The 27,559-nt window shown below is 39.1% G+C and overlaps 1 protein-coding gene across 2 annotated transcripts in view; it reads left to right on the top strand.

The window, feature by feature from the left end:
- Positions 1–14,696, top strand: part of klhl10 (kelch-like protein 10) — a 43,317-nt gene extending 28,621 nt beyond the window's left edge. For both annotated transcript variants that reach the window (XM_070277210.1, XM_070277211.1), the window contains 2 exons: positions 12,747–12,869; positions 12,945–14,696. In XM_070277210.1, the coding sequence (XP_070133311.1) occupies positions 12,747–12,869; positions 12,945–14,309 (1,488 nt within the window). In that variant the 3' untranslated portion in view covers positions 14,310–14,696. The remainder of the gene's footprint in view (positions 1–12,746; positions 12,870–12,944) is intronic.
- Positions 14,697–27,559: the final 12,863 nt, after the last annotated feature.

The following is a 27,559-nucleotide window of genomic DNA, read 5'->3' as shown; positions in this document are numbered from 1 at the left end:
TGGCAACCGGAGGTTCAGCATCAAATTTTTCTGCAGGTAGTGTAGCCACAGCCGGCAGTTTAACAGTAGAATTGATAAACAGATTAATAAACGCTCAATTGAATGAAGTTAGCAGGAAAGTAGAATATTTAGAAGGAAGGCTTGCCACAGATGCAAACACTGTGGAAGATTATAAAGTACAAACAATTGACCCAGCTATAAAATGCGATACAACACTTGAAGTGGTAAAATCCTTACCAAATTTCACAGGGGAAGCAACACAATATGTAGGTTGGAGGGAAGCTGCAGAAACTGCAATGAGTCTCTATAAAATTGAAAGTGAACAATATTTTATCGCCCTAACAATTTTACGAAATAAAATTATGGGAGCTGCCCATGATGCTCTTACCAATCATGGCACAGTTTTAAACTTTAAAGCAATCTTATCCCGATTGGACTTTATATATAGTGACAAACGACCAATACATGTTCTCAAGTCAGAACTAAGTATCCTCAGGCAAGGACGAATGACAATTACTGAGTACTATAACGAAGTCAATAAAAAAATGACCTTACTAATAAACAAAACCATAATACGGAAAGGACAGTGTAATTACCAAAGAAACAAACAATTCAATAAGGGGAAATGCTCTACGAGTATTTATATCCGGACTTAATGGATCTATTTCAGAAACTCTTTTCTCATTAAATCCACCAGATTTGCCCAATGCTTTGGCAAAGGCCCAAGAATTAGAATCAAACAACTTCCGTGCTCAATTCGCAAATAGGTTTAATGGATTTAAAAATGAAAGTAAATATCGGGGAAACAACTTACGATTTGATCAAATACGGCAAAATAATAATACCACTAAAATGGGAAATAATTTTAATCATAACCAAAATTACAATTGGCCACAAAAGGGAAATTTTTGGCAAAATAATAATCAAAATAATAATCATAAGCAACAAGCTATCGAGCCAATGGATGTTGATCCACCGATTCAACTCCAGAATAAATCTAATAACAATCGGCAGCCGAGCCAAAATTGGCAGCCAAATAATAACCAGGGAAGATATAATAATTGGCAGGCAAACGATAATCAAGGTAGATATAATAATAATTATCATCAAAATAAAAATCGTTCAAATTTGTATAACACAAATCAAAATAGAGAGCAAACTCAAGCTCAAAAAAGGGAATCAGATGGAACAGAAAGTCAGCCAGCTAATAAAGTAACCAGATTAAATAATATTAATGAAGACCATTATTTAGACCAGACCCCTACAGAGGAATGCCTTATTTAAATAGGATAGATCGAAAAACCAAGAAGCAGCTAAAAGTTTTAATAGATACAGGAGCCACTGCTTGTTACATAAAAAGGGGAATTTTTGAAAATAAAAACGAGCTACCAATATACAAAAAGGTAACAACAGTTCATGGCTACTCAATTATTAGGTATTACCATATTATAAATATATTTGAAACAAAACAATTATTTTATGAAATCGAAGGTTTAGAATCTGATATTCTAATTGGATTCAATCTATTAAGAAAAATTGGAGCTATAATAAATATAGATAAGGGAATCTTGGAATATAATGGGAAACAGGAGAAGTTAAAATATTATGATAATGAGGAGAAAAACGAAATACGTTTAATTGAAGAAAATAATATTCTTCCGTTAAAAGAATTTATTATAAAAAAGTATTTTGATGATAATGGTAGCAAAAACCCAGATTCATTATTTGTTGAAAATAGTGAGAAAAGCTTGGGAGTTAAAAATCCCGAGAACGCCGACGTAGAAATATCCGTCAACAAAAATACAAATGTCTTGGGAACAAAAAATCCTGAGAACGCCGACGTAGAAATATCCGTCAATAAAAATAAAAATATCTTGGGAATTAAAAATCCTGAGAACGCCGACGTGGAAATATCCGTCAATAAAAATAAAAATATCTCGGGAATTAAAAATCCTGAGAGTGCCGACGAAGTAAATACCGTCAAAAATCAAATAAATAATATAGGTACCGACCAATTAGGCGGACTGAGGGAAAAGATAGTTCACTATATTGAAAAGGAGCATTCAAAGATAAATATGCAAATTCCTTTTAGAACAGACATAAAGGGGGAAATAAATCTAATCCATGATAGGCCAATATACGGGAAGCAATATCCGTATGCTCTAACTGTCAACGATTTCGTGAATAGCGAAATCAAAAGAATGTTATCAGAAAAAATAATAAGGCCTAGCAGAAGCCCTTACAATTCACCACTTCTGGTAGTCCCAAAGAAAGGAGAGAATCAAGACGGAAGCCGTAAATTAAGACTCGTCATTGATTACAAAAAATTGAATGAAAGTACTATACCTGACAGGTACCCAATGCAAGACCCATCAGTAATTCTATCAAATTTGGGAAAAGCAAGATATTTTTCAACAATAGATTTAGAGTCAGGATTTCATCAGTTACTAATGAAAGAATCTGATGTCGAAAAAACAGCCTTTTCAATAAATAATGGAAAATACGAATTTTTAAGAATGCCATTCGGATTAACAAATGCACCAAGAATCTTTCAGAGAGCAATGGACGATATTCTAAGGGAACAAATAGGGAAAACGTGTCATGTCTATATGGACGACATCATAATATTCTCAAACTCAATCGAACAACACTATACAGATTTAAACAAAATTATAAATATATTATTGAGGGCAAACATGAAAATCTCTTTAGAAAAATCTAAGTTTTTCAAACGCGAAACCCGTTTTCTAGGATACATGGTATCCTATAACGTCATCAAGACAGACCCAGAGAAAATTGAAACCATTAGAAAATATCCGCTTCCAGAAAATATTCGGGAACTAAGAAGTTTCCTAGGTTTTACGGGCTATTATAGAAAATTTGTTTCGAACTACGCCTACATAGCCAAACCTCTAACAAAATATCTTGGAGGTCATAATGGCAAAATCTCGAAAAGAATGTCAACAAAAATATTGATTCAGCTGGATGAACCAGCAATTAAAGCTTTTAACGAGCTAAAAGAAAATCTCATTGCTCAGGTAGAACTAGTTCAACCGGACTATAATAAAAAATTTACCTTGACCACCGACGCTTCAGACGTCGCAATTGGTGCAGTTTTATCTCAAGAAGGAAAACCAATTACTTTTATTTCAAAAACCTTGTCTAAAACAGAACAAGCTTATGCGACTAATAAGAAGGAACTTTTAGCGATAGTGTGGGCTCTTAAAAATCTAAGAAATTACTTATACGGAGTAATTGGAATTGAAATTCAAACCGACCATCAAACTTTATCTTACACAATTTCGGATAAAAATCCCAATGTAGATATGAAAGGATGGTATTCTTTCATACAAAGTTCTACACCGAAAATAACATTTAAGCCCGGTACAACAAATGTAGTTGCAGACGCATTATCTCGAATTCAGATAAATAATATTACAGACAGCGATATAGAACAAACAGACCAGTCAGACTCAGATCAGAACACACAGCATTCAGCTGAAAGTAGTTTTGAAAATGTAATACAAGAGACCCGTAAACCGTTAAATCAATTTAAACAACAACTGTTATTAACAACGGGGAGGTATACAATACATGAGTCACTGAAAATTTTTGACAGGACACGACATTTAATTGAATATGACACACCAGAAAATTTAATAACTATATTAAGAGAGTATCTTCCACCTAACATTACGGTAGGAATTCATTGTACCTTAGAGGACTTATTTAAAATTCAATTACCTTTAAAAAATAATTTCACAAGAACATTCCTTTTTACAAGAATCTTTCTACAAGACGTGGAAAACGAGGAAGATAAATCTATAATAATAGAAGAAACGCACAGCCGTGCTCATAGGGGGCTAGAAGAGAATTACAAACAGATCAGTAAATTATATTATTGGCCAAACTGTTTTAAAAAATTAAAAGAGTATATTAAAAATTGCGTGATTTGTAACGAAAATAAATATAACAGGCACCCAATAAGAATTCCAATTGGGGAAGCCCCAATTCCAAGTAAAGAAGGAGAAAATTTACACATTGATATATATTACGCGCAAGGTCTTACTTTCATAACTTGTATTGACGCTTACTCAAAATTTCTAGTAGTAAAAGAAATCCAAAATAAATTAAATATCGAAAATAAAGTAATGGAACTTCTTCAGCATTTTCCACAAGCAAAAGTAATAATGGCCGATAATGAACCGACCTTTACCTCGGCCCAATTTAAATCTTTCGCACAAAGGTGCAATTTAACTTTACATTACGCAGTCCCGAGGCACAGCACGTCAAACGGACAGGTTGAAAGGGCACATTCTACATTAACAGAATTAGCTCGATGCATTAAAGAAGAATTTAATTTAACTGACTTTTCCGAAATAATAATAAGAGCCGCTCAAGAATATAATCAGAGCATTCATTCTACAACGAACCAAAAACCTTTTGACGTACTATATAATAAAAAAGAACACGATAACATTCCTGAACTTTTGAAAAATACTCAAGAGAAAATGTTGGAAACACATAATGAAAACAGAAAAGAAAAAGAATATCATGTAGGACAGGTAGTCTATGAAAAGAAATACGGGGAAAGAAATAAACTTAAAACCAGATATAAAAAACAAATAGTTAAGGAAAATTTACCCAACAAAATAATAATCAACAATAGAAATAGAATTATTCACAAAGATAATATAAAATTCTAAGTATTTATATATTATCCTTTTTTCTTTCCTTTCCCAGAAAATGTTTTATCAGGTGCTCATACTACACCTTATTTTATTAACAAAATCAGAAATAATTGACTATACAAGTCGCGAATATCTTCTATTTAAGGACAATAAAGACGTATTGACGTACGATTCATACGCAGATTTATTCCATGTAACTAACTTAAGCTTTTATAAAGAAATAATAAATTTGGAATCAGATAATATTAAAAGGGATACTAATAAAAGGTCACAATGGGAAATTAAATATGACATAAAAGTAATCGAACTAATTTTATCGCAATTAGTATCAACTAGATCAAAAAGAGGGATAAATGAGTTAGGCACCGTGTGGAAATGGTTAGCTGGAACTCCGGACCATGATGATTTTATTACAGCTCAGAATAAAATTAATGAATTAATTGAAAACAATAATAAGCAGTCAATTATCAATTCCCGGTTATTCAAAGAAATAGAATCTCTTTCCGATGATTTTAAAAAAGTATTTATTGATCAAGATCTACCACTTCGAAAACATCGCTTGCGATTATTAACATTTGATCTGCAAAATTTAATTGACACAATCACTCTAGCAAAAATAGACGTTTTTAATACCAAAATTTTAAACAATGATGACATCTTGGAAATATTAAAACATGAACAAAAACCAGTAATTATAGCTGATTTAATGGACATCTCTTCTTTTAAAATCGCATTGCATAAAGAACTTTTAATAATTTATATAAAATACCCAATAATAAAAAACAGATGTGAAATATATCACGCTAGAGCGATTTCCCAAATCGATGGAAAACTAGTATTAAGCGATCAAGTCGCAAAATGCGAAAATATTTTTTACGAAATGTCTAATTTTAAGAACGAACTTTTTAATAATTATTGCACTCTAAGTAACCAAAAAACGTGTTTTACCCGATTATTAAATGGTGAGAAATCAACCTGTAAAAAAATAAGAGAAAAAAATAAAAAAATAGACATCATACAAGATGGTGCCATCCTTATAAATGGGAACAATATTGTTAACAACTCCCATTTAAACGGTTCGTTTTTAATAACATTTAATGGTACAACTAAAACAAGAAAGGAAAGCTAACTTCGGGCGGAGCCGAAGTTAATATACCCTTGCAGGTAAAACCGGATATATATCGCAAACATCGTATATAGTTGGCCGATCCTTATGAGAATATGATAATATAACTCAAGTTATTATTATATAGAATCTAAAAAAAACCCCAAATTTCTATTTCCAAAATACCAGAGTTGGTATTTCTACCAAAAACCATTTCCGATCGTTCAATTACATGGCAGCTATAAGATAAGCCGGTCGTTATAAAATTTGGTAGGTCGGATTAACTGACCAAAAATATAATCTGTACCAAGTTCCAGCTTTCTATATTCAAAAACACAAAAGTTGGGTCAATTCCGATCGGTCAGTTGTATGGCAGCTATAGGATATAGTCGGCCGATCCTTATGAAATTTGGTAGGTCTGATTATCTGACCAAAAGTAGTATTTGTACGAAGTTTAAGATTTCTATCTTCAAAAACACGAAAGTTGGGTTATTTCCGATCGTTCAGTTATATGGCAGCTATGGGATATAGTCGGCCGATCCTTATGAAATTTGGCATGTCGTATTATTTTGCCAAAAGTAACTCTCATGTCAAATTTGAACTCTCTAACTTTAAAAACACCAAAGTTATACCATTTCCGATCAATCAGTTATATGGCAGCTATAGGATATAGTCGGCCGATCCGGGCCGTTCCGACTTATATACTGCGTGCAAAGGAAAGAAGGGTGTGTGCAAAGTTTCAAGACGATAGCTTTAAAACTGGGAGACTAGTTCGCGTAGAAACAGACAGACAGACGGACAGACGGACCGACGGACAGACGGACAGACGGACATGCTCATATCAACTCAGGAGGTGATCCTGATCAAGAATATATATACTTTATAGGGTCGGAGATGTCTCCTTCACTGCGTTGCACACTTTTGGACAAAATTATAATACCCTTTGCAAGGGTATAAAAATTAATAATATCTCATATACCAATTTGCAAAATAAAATTCTTGAATACGTAACTACGAACCACTTTAAAAATTATGAAATATCCGATTACATATTATCAAATAACTCTGATCTTTCTTTAGATAATATAAACATTTTAAACCCATTCGTTAAAATTAAGAATACTAAAATATCACTTACCTTTATATTATTAATTTTAATCATTATATTTTTGATTCTTTCACTTATTATAAAATACAAAAATGCTATATTATTTGTAACCAAAAAACATCGGCCTGAACCAGAAAAATGTATTAACCAAGAAATTTTTTTAACAGAATTAAGAGATCATTTAAACGAGTTTCATATTGAATCGGGACGATCCATTTTAGAAGGGGGAGAGTTATCCAACCCCTAAATACAGGCCACATATGGCTTTTATAAACAATATTTTCAATCTCTGCATTTGCCTTTGGCTTGATCTTTGGCTCAATTATCCAACCCATAAATCCAGGCCACTTATGGCTTTCCACTTATGAATTTTATAAACAATATTTTCAAACTCTGCATTTGCCTTCGGCTTTGTCTTTGGCTCTGAGGCGCGATCTCGGTTCCCCATAAACAAATCAAAATCAAAAGTAAACATCAGCTTCACTCCGAAGCCCAATCAATTACGCCTTTTGCGTTTCAAGTACCCACCAAATTGCATCGATCAGCTTAATCGAATTTCACAATAAGATGCGACAGTTTCATCTTAAGCCTCTAATCTAAACACAACTGATGGCCGAGGTTCTTTGGATCAGATTTAGAATTAAGAAGGCAGTCCTATTTTGACCGAGACCGCGAACGGTTGACAAAAGTATTTAAGAAAAAACCAAAAGTGTCTTGTAATTTTGCGTTTAATAAATAAAGGTTTAACACCAAGTTGTGAAATTAAAAAATAAAATTTTCATTTTTTTAATTCACCGAACTACAAACAATTTAACTTGCACTGTATATACAGTAGCGGACAATGAAATCCGGACAGGCAGAAAATACTACTTTTTTAGATATTTTTCAGACAGCGTTTACTTTATGAAGTAAATTTGTTTCAAATCGATAAAATTAATATAAATGTAATTCAAAACGTGTTCTTTTAAATGTTATTGGGTTTTATTTAGAAATAAAACGTATACATCAATATTCGATAGAATTAACAAAAATGTAGGCAAACAACCAAAATAAGTGACTCAGAACAACTTGGAACTTTTCAGTATTCCCAGTTCCATCAATTAATGTCAGATTACCAACGCCATAGTAAGAAAAGCATCCCTGAACCATTCGGCATGCTCCTTGCCTGACCTTTCGCCGTAAGCAATTATTTTTGAAGCGTTTGTCGCGTTTGGGGCGCACCTAGCTCATAAAATTGTAAGACAAATGGATTATTTGGTGTCGTTACAAAAAATGACGTAGCCTTTTCTGGAGCATTTTTGCGGTCAAGACTGGGTCTTTCGGTGTTTGCCGGCCATGAAGTCCTGCCTCCTCAATGTTCCTTCGAACGGTTCGAGTGCTTATTTCGACTCCTTTCAACTAGAAAAACTTAATTCTTACATTTTTTGCTGATTCGAAACGATCAGTCATGCCTAATCGTGAAAGGATTCGATCCTTGTGGTAGTTGGTCTTCTTTTTTTTCCTGATCCTTTTTTTTTTAAGCTTTGTTTGTTTGTTTTATTGGATCTTCTCTTTATGAGTCTAACAATAAGGTTGCAAATCTTAAAATAATACAATATCTAACAGTTTGTTTTGAACTGAATAGAGACTACGTGGTCAAATTAATTAGCGCTGGATTGGGAGGTCGTTACGGCGAAGACGAGAACTGCTGGAAACTCGCGTGAGGGCAATCGCGAGATGATTTGGATGTACTGATAGCCTGTTGTAGTACTTTGTTTTGATTTGTGCTAGGTCCCTGTGAATGTTTTCATTCCGAACGTACCACGGGGCCCCGGTGATGGTTCTGAGAATTTTTGATTGAGTTCGTTGCATTATATCCACACTGCTGTTACTGGCATTCCCCCACAACTGGGAGCCGTACATCCAGATTGGTTACAAGACGGTGTTATATAGGAGTACCTTGTAGTCTAAGCTAAGGGGCGAGCGGCTATTGATAAGCCAGTGGAGGCTTTTGGCTTTGAGTTTTAAATGCGTTCTTTTGGCTTCAATGTGGCAGCCGTCTATCGAGGTGTACGCCAAGATATGTTACTACATTGCTATCGGTGTTGTTTAGAATAAGTGGAGGGCAGTCTTGCCTGTTAAGAGTGAACGTTACGTGTTTGCATTTTTGTTCGTTAACTTTGATTCGCCAGTCGGATAGCCGTTTCTCCACTGCCACCAGGTGTATAGCAAGTTGCGCCGTTGCTTGCTTGGGGCATCTCGAGCGGCTTAGAATCGCTGTATCATCTGCAAAAGTGGATGTGGTTAGATTCCTGCTCGCTGGGATGTCCGCAGTGTAGATAAGGTAGAGTGTTGGTCCAAGCACGCTGCCTTGAGGAATTCCGGCTCTAATGATGTAGTCATCGGACATGGCTTAATTACATCTTACATACTGAATTTCCTGTTGCATAGGTATGACTTCAGAAGTTTGTGAGTGTTGGTTGGGAGCATTTCTATAATTTTGTGCATTAGACCTTCTAACCATACTCTGTCGAAAGCTTGTGATACGTCCAGAAATATCGCAGTGCAGTACTCCCTTTGTTCGAATGTATTTCGGATTTCTGAGGTTATGCGGTTGACTTGCTCAATGGTTCCGTGTTTTTCTCGAAAGCCAAATTGATGAATCGGGATTTTGTTGTGTGTTCTGAGATATGGGGTAATGTGTGCCAAGAAGCATTTTTCAAAGAGTTTTGATAGACACGTTAGTAAACTAATTGGTCTATATGATGAAGCGATTGTGCGGTCTTTGCCAGGTTTTGGTATCATTTTCCATCTCTCTGGAAAGTGTCCGTGTCGTTATTGCATTGAAGAGCTGGCAAATAGCTCGAACAGCACAGAAAGGAAGTTCAATAATCATTTTTGGTGATATTAGGTCGCATCCTGGAGATTTTTGGGTTGAGTTGTTCGTTTATGATTTTGAGTAACTCATGGGGCCTAAATACAATAGGTTCATACGTTGATGTGTCGATATCTGATGTTGCTGGCAGTGAGATCCCGTTTGATGATGTGTTGGGCTGAAATACATTTTGAAGATGCTCTGCAAATCTGACGGCTCCTTCTTCGTCGCTTCGAGCCCAGTTGCCTGTGGATGTCCTTATTGGCATTGCAGATTCGATTGGTGCGCAGAGCGATGAGTGTGCTCTCCAAAGTGGGAACTTGGAGCTCATTGGGGATAACTGTTCTATGTAATGTTTTTGGGACCTTTCTTCTTCATGACGAAGTGCAGCTGAGAGCCTCTGTGTAGCGTCTTTTAACCTTTGTTTTGCGGATGGTGATCTGTTGGATTGGCATTCTCGCCGTGAGCGTCGCTTTGCTAGAACGAGCTGCTCTATTTCAACGTTCGTGTATCTATTATTGTACGATGTTTCTTGCGTTTGTGGAGTTGATACGCGAGCTGCTGCGACCAAGACGGATTCAATAGTGTTTGTGGATAAGTTGATATCAGCTTCGTCATTCAAACGTGGATTCAATTCAATGTGCGAACTTATATATTTTTGGTATTTAAGCCAATTGGTTTTATTCGTTGTTAGTCTGAATGGTTTATCTACCGCAACTGGATATAGATTTAGATGAAGAAGTACAGGCGAGTGATCAGATGATAGATCTGATAAGGAGTTGGCACTTATCAGGTCGCGAGGAATGTTTTTTGTGACTGCAAAATCTATCAAGTCTGGCAGTTTTCTAGGATCTGTTGGCCAATATGTAGGTGTCCCAGGTGACACACAGTCTAGCTTGTTGCTTGATTTTATTATTGCATTGTACAACTGCCTTCCCTTAGGAGTCACAAGTCGATATCCCCAGTGCGTATGCTTGGCATTGAAGTCTCCTGCTGCTATAAATTGTTCGCTCAGAGAGTTCAAATATTCCATGAATTGGGATTCTGATATTGTAAACCGAGGAGGACAGTATACGGCGGCAAGCTTTAAAGATCGGAAATCCATTTGCACATCTATTGATGTAGCTTGCATGAAGTTAGTGGCGAAGCTATTGTGGAAGCAGTGCACAGTGGTCCGGCTTGTATGAAGAGAACGGCCAAAAATACTTCTAGTTGAGGTAGGGACTGGAAACTTGGCACAAAATATTTATATTCGTATTCTAAAATAATATGTTAAAATCAGCCAGATCGGGCAACTATATCATATAGCTGCCATATAACTGATTGATCGAAAATGCTATAACTTGGGTGTTTTTAAAGCTAGAGAATTCTGATTTGGTACGAATGCTATTTTTGGCAAAGTAATACAACATGCTAAATTTCATAAGGATCAGCCGACTATATCCTATAGCTGCTATACAACTGAAAAAACGGAAATTGCCCAATTTCATAATTCATGTTAAATTATTCAAATCGGAGCACTGCAGCGTACGTCTGATCACTTTAAAGGGCGAATTGAAAGAGAGAAATAACTTCCAAAGCGCAGCTGCGTTGCCAAAATGAACACGTGTTCACGATTGCAAATCTATTTTTAGAAAGTACCGTTAGACTTCTAGTAAAATCCGGTATGCCAAAGAGAGTTTGGACTTTTAAGAGACAATTTTGATACATTTTGCTTAAAAAATATGTCATCCAATTTTTTGATTTTTGGCCTCTGACGGAACCACTGTGCAGTGCTTGATGCGATTTCTAATCAGAATCCCAGCTCATTATAATTAAAGGTCATATTTTTACTAGCACTTACTTTAATCTCTTTTATATACCTGGATAAACTCTCAATAATCTCTAAACATTTTTGAGACATTGGAAAAACCGTCTTCCCGGTTAGTACGCTACACGCTATCCAATTTTTCAGAAAGCTTTGTTGTTTCCTGCTACTATATTCAATGTTGTGTGAGGATGATAGATTCTTATTTCTTACGACTTGTTTTCCATTTATAAAATTCAATTTTGGATTGGATTCAATTTTATTAAAGTGTGGATTGAATTGATGATTACCGGGTATCATAAGACATATATATATATTGGTTTTTTTTAAATAATTATAATTCTGAACAAAAAAATCATTTTTTTGTGTGTTTTTAAGGGGTTATATACAGTTGTACCGCGCAAAAAAATGGAATTTTATCGATTTTTTTTGACACTATAGAAAATATTTATGAAAAATGTTTTACCGACGTTGTTTAGTACATGTTTCTGGGTTCTTAGTTATATTTTTTTATTAAAAAATATAACATAATAAAAATGTTATAGCCGAATTCCCGGATCGTCTTTTTTCGAAGGTGTCTTGCGGTGGATATGATATCCCGAAAACGGTTCATCCGAAACCCAAAATTCAAAAAAATTTAGTTAGTATATTGTATTGTCTAGTCCGTGAACGAGAGATTTTTAAAAATTTTGATGAAAAAAAAATGGCGACGGTTTTCGATTTTTATGCTTTAAAAAAGGAGTTTTCAAAAAAATTGAAAATCCCTCGTTCACGGACTAGCTAATAATAATAAATATAATAATAATAATCATAATAAATAAGTGGTCAAAATTTGGTGTTGATCGGATTTTTAGTAATCGTGTCCACCGCAAAGGTAATTTCGAAAAATCAAGATTCTGAGATAATCGCGTTTAAAGTTTCACATTTGTTGAAGTTTTATGTGAAGGTAGTGCGCTATAAATAGCTACAACTTCGGTTCTAATGCTCCGATCGTTATGAATAGTATTCTCAACAGTATATACTTAAAGAATATGAAATAAAAAAAAAATTGATTTTTTCATCTATCACAACTGTATATAACCCCTTAGTAAAACTCAATAAAACCGCAAATATACCTGTTTGTAAAAACATTGTAATTTTTAACTTAAAAGCATTAACTATTTTAAATTTACCCCCTGTAGTGCTTCATGGAGGAAGTGAAGGAACACCCGTACGTTATCCAGTGTGAAGCCGCTAAGCCTCTTATAGTAGACACTTTTAAATTCATGTATGATCTGGACTTTCTAAACCCACAGGCTGATGAGGTAATGGTAATAGCTTTTTCTTTCTTCAGCAGCACCAATTTATATGTGCCTTTCAATCTACCCTTTCAACCCAAGCTTACCACACCACCACTGGCAATGCCTCGGCTACCCCACGAGGTAATTTTTGCGATAGGCGGCTGGAGCGGCGGAACATCAAAAGGATGTATTGAAACTTATGATACACGAGCTGACCGCTGGGTAAACATTAATGCAGAAGACCCTGCGGGACCACGTGCCTACCATGGAACTGCCGTTTTGGGCTTTAAAATATATTCGATTGGAGGTTATGATGGCGTAGAATATTTTAACACATGCCGTGTCTTTGACGCAGTAAAGAAGAAGTGGAGCGAAATCGCGCCGATGCACTGCCGCCGTTGTTACGTTAGCGTGACAGAGCTGAATGGTATGATATATGCAATTGGTGGGTATGATGGCCACAATCGTCTCAATACTGTCGAGCGGTACAACCCAACTACAAACCAGTGGTCCATAATACCACCGATGAACATGCAACGCTCCGATGCAAGCGCATGCACTTTGAACGGTCGTATCTATGCAACTGGCGGATTCAATGGACAAGAGTGCCTAGACAGCGCTGAGTACTACGATCCGATCACCAATGCTTGGATGCGCATAGCAAACATGAACCATCGCCGGTCTGGTGTCAGTTGCGTCTCATTTCGTGGTCAATTATATGTTATTGGAGGTTTCAATGGTACAGCACGGCTGTCCACTGGTGAGCGTTTTGACCCAGAGTCACAGACATGGCACTTTATTAGAGAAATGAATCACTCGCGCAGCAATTTCGGCCTGGAGATTATTGATGATATGATTTTTGCTATCGGAGGCTTTAATGGCGTCTCCACTATTTCGCACACTGAATGTTACGTAGCGGAGACAGATGAATGGATGGAAGCTACCGATATGAACATCGTTCGATCTGCCCTGTCCGCAAATAACGTTGCAGGTCTACCGAACAAACGGGATTATATACATAAAGAACGTGATCGTCTTATGGAGGAGCGGCGACAGAGACTTATGGCAACGGCCATGGCTCGAGAAGACGTCGGACATGGTAACCCATCAAACACGCTTGTAGAGACTAACAACGCCGCCATGGATGACTACGAAAGTCCCAATGATGATGAAGAAACAGAGGAGCATCAGCAACCGGTGCAGCACCAGCAAGTAATGCCGCTTCCATTGGGTCCACCTGTACCTGCTGTGGCTGTTGCCGCAGCTGCCAATACGGCTCCCGGACTTGCTCCTGGGCTTGCCGCTTTAGCCGCAGTCCAAGGTCAAGGACAAACACAAGCGACTGCTGCCCCGCACCTTAGTCGATTAATGGAAGAGAGAGGCTCGGAGAATAATCGGCGCTTTCGCGTGCAACTGCGTAATCAGCGCTATGGCTCGCATCATGAGATTCGTCGTCGCGCCTAGCCATTGGTGCAGTAGACCCAAAGCAAATCTTTACATTCTAGATTAAATACTACATACCAGCTATTTCCTTTCAAAGAATCTTTCAAGCGAGAATTCAACACACCGTAAAAGAAGATCAGCACCACACATTAGAGGAAGCGTTAGCGTGGGCAAAGGTATTTCTGGCTAAGATGTCCTGCAATGTAGCCCACGTCAATTGGAACCGTTTTTGGATCCCTTCAAGCGGATAAATACTTTTGCATACTACAATTATGAGTAAACTAATTTTTGGAGACACATTTATTGGGACTAGAAAAAAATTTTAGTTAATCCAAATTGCACAAAATAATCATCAAAATCGAAGGTATTCTTGACACAAGAAATAAAGTACAAAATATATGACACAAATTTCTCGTGTATAATTATTATATATGTTAAAATTTGATTGTAAATTTAGCTTCAGAAAAGCTAATAAATTAATTATACTAATAATGGGTAATAACAATGATGGGTTCTTGGGTTAATGGGTTTTCCCATAAACCAATAAATAATAATAGTTTTTTTTTTTCATTATATTTGTACAAATAAAAATATTAAATATTTTTGATATAAAAGGTGCGCTTTCCGGCAAGTATTTTTTAAATATTTTTATTACAATGTCTTATTAATTATAAAACGATGCAGATTTAAAAAAAAACTTATAATAAGCCACATAAACACTAAATACTATTAAATAATAAGGTAATATTATATTATTAAGGTAATATTATCTGGACGCACCATGAACCAGAAGGGGATCAGAAAATTATTTTATTTAAGCAAGAAAGAATAGCTAGCTTCGGGCGCAGCCTATCATCTTCTACCCTTGCAGTTAAATGGAAATTTATATATTGTGATATTTATCGGATCGGATTTAAATGTCAAAAATCGCATAAAGTTGATTGATTCCTTTAAAAAATTATGAAATTTTAATGTATATTTATTAATCTAGGCCGTGCAATTGCGTTGACCATCATTGTTTTAAGTGAATATTATTTTTTAAATGTATGTATACAAATAATTACATTATTAAGCCTTAAATTAACAAAATGGCTTCTGGCAGTAACCATGTCTTTGGAATACTCCTCCAAATTTAAAATCTCCGATTTTATACATTTATTGTGGTTATTTTTCCCATAAAGGACTTATATTATAATTTATATACTTTATTATATTTATATACTTTATAGGGTCAGAGATGTCCCCCCCTATAAGGTATATAAATTTTTGATCAGGATCACCTCCTCAGTTGAAGTGAGCAGGTCTGTCTGTTTCTGTGTGGTGTTCGTGGTAGACGTGGGCCCCAGTGGCGATACGGAGCGCTCTATTTTCAAATGTCTGGATAGTCCGAATCAGGGACCGTAATTGTTATAATTTTTAAAATAAAAATTATTTGTTGATTTTTATGACAAAAATTAAAATATATCTCTTATTTTCAATTTTTATAATAATAATTAAGAATAAGAATTATTTTTCAATTTTTATAAAAAAAATAAAAATTAAAATTATGATTCAATTTTTATAAAAAAAATGGAAAATAAGTGTTACGATTCAATTTTTATTATAAGAATTGAAAATAAAAATTGAATGCGAATAACTTCTGAACCGAGTGGACTATTAAAAAACCGCTTACATTTTTATGATCTGTGGCGCAGTACCTTTCAAATACCTTTCAAAGACGCCAAGCGTCTTTACTTCAATGCGGTGGTCTCGATAGTATTGGACATTGATTCCCAATTTACCCCTGTTGACCCACACTAGAAATATAACTAAATAAATTGAATAATTGAGGAATCCTTGATTATGTCCTTTAAGGACATTCGATACATCACCTGGGTAATTGTCCCGGAGCCCGCAATGGACAGGGACCCGGCAGCGGGGTCTAACTTTTTTTTCAAAATTTAGATGGCCAAAATTGAGAAAGAAAAATTTGAATGTTTAATTAGAGTGAATAAATATTGAAAATGATATTGGTTGATCTCACTAACAAGTCATTTTATATTAACAAAACTAATTGACAAACGTCATTTATATAGCGAACATGAGTCAAAAACATCTAACGAACCTTGGCACACTAGCACTCGAATCAGGACTTGCCCGTAATCTCGATTTCAATGCAATCATTTCGATGGGCGCTGAACAGAAAGCTCGTAAGGTTTTTTTAGTCGTTTATATTGAATCAATCTATCAAAGGAGATATTCAACCAAAGTTCAACCAAAATGTACCAAATACGTTCTGATATGTAAATAAACGGACTATAAATATCGGAACCAGCCAGGTGATTTGATTAGTAACCGTCTCAAAATGTCATTTTTATCTTTATCATCCAACTAGCCTGTAATGTGCAACGCTTCAGTGTAATTTAAATGAGAGACGAAAACGAAAAAGGGCCCGTGAGGAATCCATGCCCCGGGGCCCGTCATGGCTCTCGACGGCCCTGTGGGGGGCTGTTGAGGTTGACCACCGGTGGGCAATTTCCCCGACGGAGAGAAAATATGGTGGCGGTGGATTTATCATTATTCACTTGAATATTCCACCTTTTCTGCCAATCGCCGAGAAGATCTAGTTGCTCCTGCTTGACAGCTACTGTTTCTGTAGCGTTGTCAGCAGCGGTCAGGAAGGCGGTATCTTCGCATAGGTCGCTGCCATTATGTTGGGGCTCCGCAAAACTGGGAGATCGGCCGTGTAGACATTGTATAATAAAGGGCCCAGCACGCTTCCTTGGGGGACTCCGGCACGGACCTTCCTGAGTCCGGAAGTGGCCTTTCCGCATCTGACCGCAAATTTGCGGTCCTTCAGGAACGACTCCAGAAAGAGGTAGTAAGGTCTGGGCAGGTTAGTTTTCAATTTAAGACCCGGTCGAAGGCTTGTTTGACATCCAGCATTACAGCCAGACAGTACTTCTTGGTTTCGAAGGCGTCCAGGGTATACTGCACCACTCTGTGGCATTGTTCCGGGGTTCCGTCGGACCGCCTGAAGCCAAACTGGTGATTGGGGATCAGACGAGCCTCGTCCAGTACTGGCAATGCTCTAAAAAACACTCTTTCGAGTATTTTGGAGAGTATCGATAGGAGACTAATCGGACGATAAGAGGCAAGATCTGCTTCGGGTTTTCCGGGCTTGGGTATTTTGGTTACCAGAGCATGTTTCCAGTTGGTCGGAAAGTACCCAATTTCTTGATGCTTGGAGGTGGCAGCAGTCTTAATGCGGCTGACTTTATTCCATCATCGCCCGGGGCCTTGTTGTTGCTCAACACTAAAATCTGGGCGGCTGTCTCCTCTTCCGTCACAGGTGGTATTCTGTCGTCGCCTCGTGCGGGCTCTGCCAAGAGTTGTTCCGTTTCGGCTGCCTCTTCTGGCGAGCAGTGGTAGAAAGGGGAAGGAGACATCTCCGACCCTATAAATATATATTCTTGAACAGGATCACCTCCTGAGTTGAGATGAGCATGTCCGTCTGTATGTTTCTACGCAAACTAGTCCCTCAGTTGAAACTTTGCACACACCTTTCTTTCCTTTGCACGCAGTATATAATCGAAACGGCAGGGATCGGCCGACTATCCTATAGCTGCCATATAACTGATTGAGCGAAAATGGTATAACTTGGTGTTTTGGTATAACTGGTATGGTGTTTTTAGAGTTAGAGAGTTCACGACATGCCAAATTTCATAAGGATCGGCCGACTATATCCTATAGCTGGCATATAACTGAACGATCGGAAATGACCCAACTTTCGTGTTTTTGAAGATAGAAAGTTGGAATTTAGTACATTTGGTCTATTTTTGGTCAGTTGATCCAACCTAACAATATTCATAAGGACCGGCCGAATATATTATCCTATAGCTGCCGTATAATTGAACGATCGGAAATGGTTTTTGGTAGATATACCAACTTTGATATTTCTGAAGATAGAAGCTTGGGATTTTTTTTTAGATATTATGATATTCTTTTAAGGATCGACCATTTATATCCGATGTTTGCGATATTAATCCGGTTTTAACTGCAAGGGTATATCAACTTCGGCTCCGCCCGAAGTAAGCTTTTCCTTCTTGTTTTTTTTATCAGAATGATGTGTACGGCAAAATGAGTTGATTTTCACTCAACACTGTGTTTCGTTCGGTTAGTTGAATTAAGCAAGAAATTTTGAACTGAAGACTCAAAATAATCGGAATGATGTGTACGGAAAAATTAGTTGATTTTTACTTATAACTTTACTTTACATTACTTTTACGTTTTGTTAAGTGAGTTGAGTTGATTGAAAAAGTTAATTTAAGGTTATTATTAGTTTATTAAATATTAAATAAAAAAATAGTGAGTATTGGATTTCTCTGTCCAACAGTCGCCTCTGTTAGCGCCCGTAAAAACTCCAGAAAATAACTTTAGTGTTTTTTATCCAATCGCGGCAAAATTAAAAATTGTTAACAATTTGAAGTGTTTTTGCATTTTTAGGGGCGGAAAAGGACGTAGAAATATTCAATTTATTTAAAAAAAAATATATATACATATGTTACTTATACAATTTGGGAGGTTTAGCTTAAATGCGGTGAATGATGATGATGTTTGCCACTATCGATGTTTTCGATGTTTTTGAAGAAAAAACATAGATAGTATCCATTTTTTATTTTATTATTATCAATTTATTGTTTTTTTTTTGTTGTCTTAATATTTAATATTGTTAAATATAAAAAAATATTTTTGTTATTTTTTAATATATAAAAAATTTCCAGAATTTCGATTTTTTCCATTTTTTGTTGCTCTCTTCTTGATCCGAATCATTCGCCTTGTGGTTTTCTGCATGCACACCTACACATACACAAAAGTAAATTTCTAATTCATAAACGAAAGCGTTGCCATCTTTGTTATACAGCGCCAACACCAAGTAACTATTTCGCTAATTTATAAATGAACTAGTGGTATAATTCGTTAATTTCTTATCTTGCAAAAAAAAAATCGATAGTATCGATAGCGCCGTATGTTTCTTTTAACCACCCCGACCACTTTTTTAAAATAGCTCCTAAGGGCGTCAATCAATACAATGAAAGAAAAACGCAATGAAACATTTCCATTGATTTAGTTTTAATATTAAATAAAAAAAATTTGAATTTCCCCATAGTGCACTGAAGAATATATATCAATTATATCACATCAAACGCGAAGCTGTAAAAATTTTGTTGTATTGAGTAAAAAGTTTCTTAAAATTGAATCTTGTGTGTACCGGTTTACAGGAATCATTTTTATAAAAACGCAGTGCGCACAAAAAAGACGCGACAGTTAGCTTAGACTAAAGATATTGTTTCAATAAACTCGCAGATCTATAGTTTAATTCAACCTTCTGCATGCATGGATACGACTTTGTAACGTCGGCGTTAGATCGGCGTCGATGGCAGCCCCGGGGATCGGGTTAAAGCGGTTATTGGAAGCTGGAAGCTAGACGTAGGAATCCGCGTAGAAATGGAATTTTCTTTTCATTTCTGGCGCGGTCCAAGAAGGTTCATCCTGTAAAGAAGCAGATTTTTACGCGAAAAGCGCACAAGCAAGTTGAAAATTGAGCCCACTCGGAGATCACCAGAATTTGGCAACAGGGGACAACAGCGAGGCCAAAGCGGCAGCTTGTTGCAGACACGCCAAAGGGTCGCCGCCAAAGTGAGGCAGGTCGCAGTGGCGGTGAGTGTGTTAGGTTAGGTCAGCGAAAAGAAAAAGATAAATGATTAAGCAATGATGAAATGAAGTAAATTGATAATTTCCTAATTTAAGCTAGCTTTAAGAACTACACCATTGAAGTTTAGCGTACCCGAACTTTTGTTTAATTTTCTCATTTTTTTAAGGTTTTAACCTAGCAACTAATTAATAGATATATAAGTCAAGAGGGAAAACTGAATTGTTAGCGAAAGTAAGGGGAAGTAGGGATGGGGATATCGTAGACATTTAAGTAAAGTTTAACCTAATAAACATGAATTTTATAACGAAGTATTAAAAAAATAATTCGCCTCGCTTAATTCGCTGCCGCCTTGCCGCTAGGGACGGGAAAACTGGCGCTACAGTCGCTTGGAGAGCAGGATCAGTCAGCAAACTGATGTCTGACCACGCCTGTAGATTGGCAGTTAGAACCCGTCGACTCCTAGTAGAGAAGATGGACACTTGGAATTCAGTCGTAGGAGCTACGAATGACCACGACTTAAGACATATAGTTGTTGACTCGCGGTGCCTGGGAATAGCAGTTTCATAGTAGTGTTTTTTAATAGTTTTTATACCCTTGCAGAGGGTATTATAATTTTGTCCAAAAGTGTGCAACGCAGTGAAGGAGACATCTCCGACCCTATAAAGTATATATATTCTTGATCAGGATCACCTCCTGAGTTGATATGAGCATGTCCGTCTGTCCGTCTGTCCGTCTGTCCGTCTGTCCGTCTGTCCGTCTGTCTGTCTGTCTGTCTGTCCGTTTCTACGCGAACTAGTCTCTCAGTTTTGAAGCTATCGTCTTGAAACTTTGCACACACCCTTCTTTTCTTTGCACGCAGTATATAAGTCGGAACGGCCCGGATCGGCCGACTATATCCTATAGCTGCCATATAACTGATTGATCGGAAATGGTATAACTTTGGTGTTTTTAGAGTTAGAGAGTTCAAATTTGACATGAGAGCTATTTTTGGCAAATCATTGTGACATGCCAAATTTCATAAGGATCGGCCGACTATATCTTATAGCTGCCATATAACTGAACGATCGGAAATGACCTAACTTTTGTGTTTTTGAAGATAGAAAGCTGAAACTTAATACAGATTCTATTATTGGCCAGTTGATCCGACCTACCAAATTTCATAAGGATCGGTCGACTATATCCTATAGCTGCCATATAACTGAACGATCGGAAATGGTACTTGGTAGAAATATCAACTTTCGTATTTTTGAAGATAGAAGTTTGGGACTTATTTTAGATTTTGTATTTTAGTAAATTGGTTTTATTATGATGTAATCATAAGGATCTGCCAACTATATCCGATATTTGCGATATATATCCGGTTTTAACTGCAAGGGTATATAAACTTCGGCTCCGCCCGAAGTTAGCTTTCCTTTCTTGTTTTTATTTTATTTTTTTTTTTTTTTTTTTTTTATTATCAATCATTCAAAAGTTACATTTAAAATCTGTCCGGAATTATGAACAATAATTAAATTTTTTAATGATACCTTAGCTTAGTGGAATATTGAGTAATATGTTATAATGTACAAATATGATTTTTGCTGGTCCTACGAACTACTTTTAACTTTAATTTTTGTTTAAGCCTTGACGTTTCAATTGAAATTTTATGGTGAACCCTTTAGTGGGCGTGGATAAATCTAGAAATGCAGCTCAGTCCCATTCGTTCGAGTGGCAAAGGTCCAGTGGGTGAGTCCGTTTCAGCCTCCTAGTGGTGTAGCTGTTGTCTAACAGGTTGATGGCCTCAGGGTTGGGATGTCGATCCAGTCTCTCCACGTATCTGTTGGCGAATCGCTGAACTTCTGCTTTCACGAATGGGACTCCCAGTTGGGCGTAAATTGTTGCGTTATCGTGGTACAGGTGAGCTCCGGTTATAGCTCTTAAAGCTTTGTTTGGGCGATCTGGATGATATTTTGGCTGCTTAGACACGCCGTTCCCCATAGCTGGATACCATAGGTCCAGACCGGCTTTACAATGGCTTTATATATAAGAAGATTGACCCTTTGCTTCAGCCTGGACCTCCTTCCAATGAGCCGACGTAGAGCTGACGTAGCTTGATCCGGATTTGCGTCCGTTTGCGCAGCAAGTGAGTTTTCCAGGTGAGCCTTCTACCCAGGGTCATACCCAGATATTTGGGTGTAGGGCTGGCTGGAATTGGGGTGCCTCCGAGACTGACTCCAGGACAGTCGCCTCTCCTCATTGTAAACGTCGTTTGGCCTGACTTCTCATGGTTGACGGCGATGTTCCACCTTCAAAGCCACGGGTCGAGAATGTCCAGCTGGCGTTGGAGTCGTGCAGAAGCCTCCTCTGGCAAGATTGAAGAGGCCAAAAATGCCGTGTCGTCGGCATATGTAGCAACTAGAAGGCCCTCCTCTTCAGCGACAGGCATGTCGGCTGTGTACATGGTGTACAGGATGAATATAATATTAATATATTAATAGTAATCAGAGTAGTGGAAGTCGAAGAGAGAGCATTTGTTAGTGTATCTTCAGATTTAGAAAGTAAAATAGGAAAGGATGAATCCGGCAGAGGCAGAGAAGGGGGCAGCGACACCAATGACACCAATGCCCATCTGCATGATATGTAACAAAGAAATGGCAACTGGCAGAGCGAGGACTAAGTGCGGGCACAAGTTCCATAAGACATGCATAACAACACATGCCAGGTCGAAGTCGTCATGCCCGACGTGCAAGGTTGTGTGCTTTGAGAAAGTCCAAACGGCAAGTGACACGACCGCTGCGAGTACGAGCCAGCAGATTCGCCGGCCAGACTCACCCTGCGGGACTAGCCAAGCAGGCTCTCAGGCAGAATCTTTAGGAAGCAAATCGGAGCTGCATTCAATTGTGTTTCAATCAGTGAGCGCCATGCAGGCGACATTACTGGAACAGCTGTCGGCACTGGTGGACAGACTATTCCATCAAAGGGAGCATCCAAAAAGGGATGAAGAAGTGAGAGATGGAGTCCACGAACAACCCAGTGGGATTTGCGATAATGAAGGGGCGATTTCAGATCAAAGTTACAGTTTTAGGAACGGGATAACAGACCAGATAAGGTGGGCCACATTATAAACAATTGGAAGTTTCGGGTTAGCGGACATCCGGAGGGGATGACTGTCGATAATTTCATCTATCGAGCTTCCTATTCGACGGTAAAGCGGGAGAATTTTACTGGCGTTTCCATAAGTTTAAAAGAGGGATGAGATGGGGCAAGTTGTGCGATGCGCTTAGAAATCATTTCAGGGACAATAGAACGGATGAGGACATACGCGAAGCAATAAGAGACCGAAAACAACGCGAAAGAGAGGATTTTGATTCATATTTTTGATTCATCATCAAACCGCCGCCAATTTTTATCCCGGACGAATCCAGCATCAAGGGCCTCTCCAAAGACATTTCCCGCCTCTTAGGCGGGGATGTTAAAGTGACCCACAAGGCAAGCACTAACAACACAATTCGCGTCATGACTCCAGACAAGGATACTTACTCAACTCTGCGCGCTTATCGGATCGTCGTTAAAGGCCTCCAATCCTCCACTGTGCTTCGGTCACACGAAACGGTATTGCCATCTGGAGTATAGATGCGTAAAGTGTGGAGATAGGCACCAATCGTCCGAATGCACCAAAATCGCCAGTGAACCAGTCGTTTGCCTCCACTGCGACGGACCACACGCGGCCTCTTACAAGGGCTGTCCAGCCTACAAAAAGGCAAAGAGCAGACTGCCCCAAGAAGCCAGCAACCTCAATTTAGCAAAATTAACCCTAACATCAGCTATGCTAGCGCAGCCAAAAACGGAGCACCACAGTTTGACTCCAACCCCAATCCTGATCCCAGTCTTCCAAGTAATCCAATGGAAGCCTTAGTGGCTAGGATGGAATCTATGTTTGAGCGCATGATGGAGAAGGTCAAGACCTTCTCCATCATCAAGAAATAGCCCAAATTATGGCCACCGTTTGCAAATTCTTATGCATACGCGATTAGATATAACCATATGGAATGCTAACGGCCTGGTAAAAAGAAGGCCAGAGGTCGAGCTATATTGCAAGACCCACCAAGCAGACGTTCTCCTCATATCACTATTAGAGGATACGACCTCATTGCAGCTAACCACCCGAACGGTAGAGGTCGCGGGGGCGCGGCCATCCTTATTCGCAGCTGCATCAAGTATGAGGCACTTCCAGCCATGTGCCAAGACTGGGTGCAATGTGCCCAAATTAAAATCTCCACTACCAACGGTGACATAACAATCGCTGCAGCATATTGCCCCCCCAGGCACAACATCCACGAACAGGAATTCGGCTTGCTACTGGATTGCCTCGGCCCCAAGTTCATAATCGGAGGGGACTTTAATGCTAAACACCCCTGGTGGGGCTCCAGGATTACGAACCCAAAGGGCTCGGCCCTATACAGGCAGATTCAGTCCCGAAACTTGAGCTGTCACGCGACCGGTGCACCCACATACTGGCCTACGGATCCTCACAAAATCCCAGATGTCCTAGACTTCGCCATCTCCGGAGGACTGGATTCTGCCGGAATTCAGGCGAGAGAAGTAGAAGACCTCTTCTCGGACCACAGAGCCTTTGCCGTGTCACTTTTCACCCAGCCTTGCTCAGGTCAGCCCGCAAAAAGCTGATCTACAAGACAACAGACGTTCACAAGTACCAATCTTACCTGAACAACGTTACCGACCCCAGCCCGACATTTGACTCCCCGTTTGACACCGACACCATTGTAGAAGAGTTAACAGCCCATATTCAGGCGGCAGCTTCTGAAGCAGCACCAAGGCCCTCCAACCGCCCAAGAGCCACTGACAGGGACATCCATTTTTGGAGCCCAGAAGTCGAAGAAATCAAACTTGAAAAACGACAACTCCGAAGAGTGTGGATACTCTCGAGGAATCTTTTGGACAAAACCGCCTTCAATAGAGCGACCAAATGTCTGACAGAAACGCTGGCAAGAGTAAGAAAGCAGGCCTTTGACGGGTTCGTCGAACAACTTGAGCCAGGCGATTCTCAACATTACTTATGGCGAGTCACCAAATCTATCAGACAGCCGCTGAAAAGCATCCCACCTGTACAAAGAACCGACGGCAGCTGGTGCAGATCGGAGATGTACAGGGCCAACGCTTTCGCCGAACACCTCGAAGGTGTCTTTACGCCTTTCGATCGCTGCTCACCGGAGGATGCTGCTGAAACTGCCCGTCTGCTAGCCGAGCCTTCCAGGGACGCCGATCCAATACCACCAGTGACTGAGGAGGAAACAGCTGAGCTCATAACCATCATGAGCAACAACAAGGCCCCGGGCGATGATGGTATCAATGCAATTGCATTAAAAATGTTACCACCTCCAAGCATACAGCTAATTACGAGGATCTATAATAGATGCTTGGAGATAGGGTACTTTCCGTCCACATGGAAACGTGCCCAGGTAACTATGATACCTAAGCCCGGGAAACCCGAAGCAAACCTTTCGTCCTACCGACCAATAAGTTTGTTACCAATGCTCTCCAAAATACTTGAACGAGTGTTTTTAAGCAGAGCACTGCCAGTATTTGACGAGGCTGGACTGATCCCTGACCACCAGTTTGGCTTCAGGCGGCGACACGGTACGCCAGAGCAGTGCCATCGGGTAGTGCAGTGCATCCTGGACGCGTTTGAAACCAGGAAGTACTGCATGGCCGTCATGCTGGACGTGAAGCAGGCGTTCGACCGAGTCTGGCATCCCGGTCTTCTAAATAAATTAAAGACTGGCCTACCCCGACCATACTTCCAGTTCCTAAAGTCGTTCTTGGAAGACCGTAAATTTGCTGTTAGATGTGGCGAGGCCATCTCCGGTATAAGAGAAGCTCACGCTGGTGTACCCCAAGGCAGCGTTCTTGGCCCGTTGATGTACAATGCTTACACGGCCGACCGCCCTGTTCTTCAGAGGCCTGACCTGCTCGCAGCAACCTATGCAGACGACACCGCCTTCCTTACCACCGCCGATAGCGCCATGGGGGCAGCCGAAACGATGCAATTGCAGCTTGACTTGCTCGGCGACTGGCAAAAGCGATGGAACATTGCCGTCAATAATGAGAAGTCCACTGCCACCACATTTTCTCTCTGCAAAGGCAACTGCCCTCCAGTTAACCTTAACGGCTCTCCAATCCCACAGGAAGACAATCCCAAGTACCTTGGAATCACCCTAGACAGGAGGCTCACCTGGAAGCCCCATCTGATTAAGAAGAGGAAACAGGCTAATCGAAGACTTCGATCCTTCTACTGGCTTATGGGTAGGAGATCGAAGCTGAGAACTTCCACTAAACTCCTCATTTACAAGTCCATAATACGCCCAATCTGGACGTACGGCATACAGCTCTGGGGCACTGCGAGCAAGACGAATGTCCGAACTATACAAGCTTTCGAAAATAGAGCCCTTCAAATCGACACTGGGGCCCACGTCTATCATGCCAATCGCACCATCCACAAGGTTCTCAATATCCCTTGGGTCAAGGACTAGATACAAAGAAGCAGCGCACGTTACATGCAGAGGCTTCATAATCACCCGAACCTGTTGGCCAGCTCCCTGCTGGACAACAACGAGCAGCCCAGAAGACTAAAAAGCACACACCCGCTGGACCTCCCCTTACTACTCTAATTTATTTCTACCATATTAATATTTAAAATTTATCTATAAGTGAAGTTTATGTGATAACATTTAATTGTTGTCCCTAAAGGACAGTTTTAAATAAACGTTATCCTGCTAATGCAAAAAAAAAAAAAAAATTTACGAGGCGGTAGAGCAACTGATGGATGGGTTGAGTATTCCCTTGAGAGAAGCCGCCCTAGTAGAAATGGTTAGAAGAAATCTCAGGTCCGAGATCTGCCACGAGTTGCTGAATGTATCAATACGTTCGATAGGCCACTTACGAGAAGTTTGCAGGCTTCGTGAACGATTTTTAGAGGAAGTGCGTCGAGATAGCAGCACGTCAAAGCCAGGTTGGATAAATAAGGCATATGGGGAAACCCAGAGACGAGAAGACAAAGGCTCGCATAGGGGCTATGCGTCCGGCAAAGCTGTAGCGGAATTAGGCAGTGATCTGGAATGGGAAGAGGCCCAAGATTTCACGGACGAAGAAGCAGACTTAGTGGAGGCTGTGGCTCTCATCTGCTGGAATTGCAAGAAGGAGGGTCACAGGTTTAACGACTGCGCAGGAAAGCGCAAGGTCGTCTGTGTTGGATGCGGGTCACCTAATGTGTATAAGCCATCTTGTCCAAAAAAACGGGAAAGCGAATGCACCGGACCGTCCAACCCAGCGCATTCCATTAGGCTCAAACAAGGACACGTAGAAGAGAAGGAAGAGAGCGACACCGAGCATCGCGAAGGAGAGCATAGTAAGGCTAAGGTAGACGATATGATTAGGTCTAGAAACACTAACAGGTTAAGGAAGTATTGGGATTCGTTAAGGAAAATAGAAGCAAACTTCTGCAATTGCAGAAGTTAGATTGCTAGGAGAAGTAGTCCTGAGTCTGCTTGACACAGGGGCAGGGGTCAGGGGTCAGAAA

Source organism: Drosophila bipectinata, chromosome 2L, assembly GCF_030179905.1.
Source record: "Drosophila bipectinata strain 14024-0381.07 chromosome 2L, DbipHiC1v2, whole genome shotgun sequence".
Taxonomy (NCBI): Eukaryota; Metazoa; Arthropoda; class Insecta; order Diptera; family Drosophilidae; genus Drosophila; species Drosophila bipectinata.
This window is presented reverse-complemented; position numbering and strand designations above follow the sequence as displayed.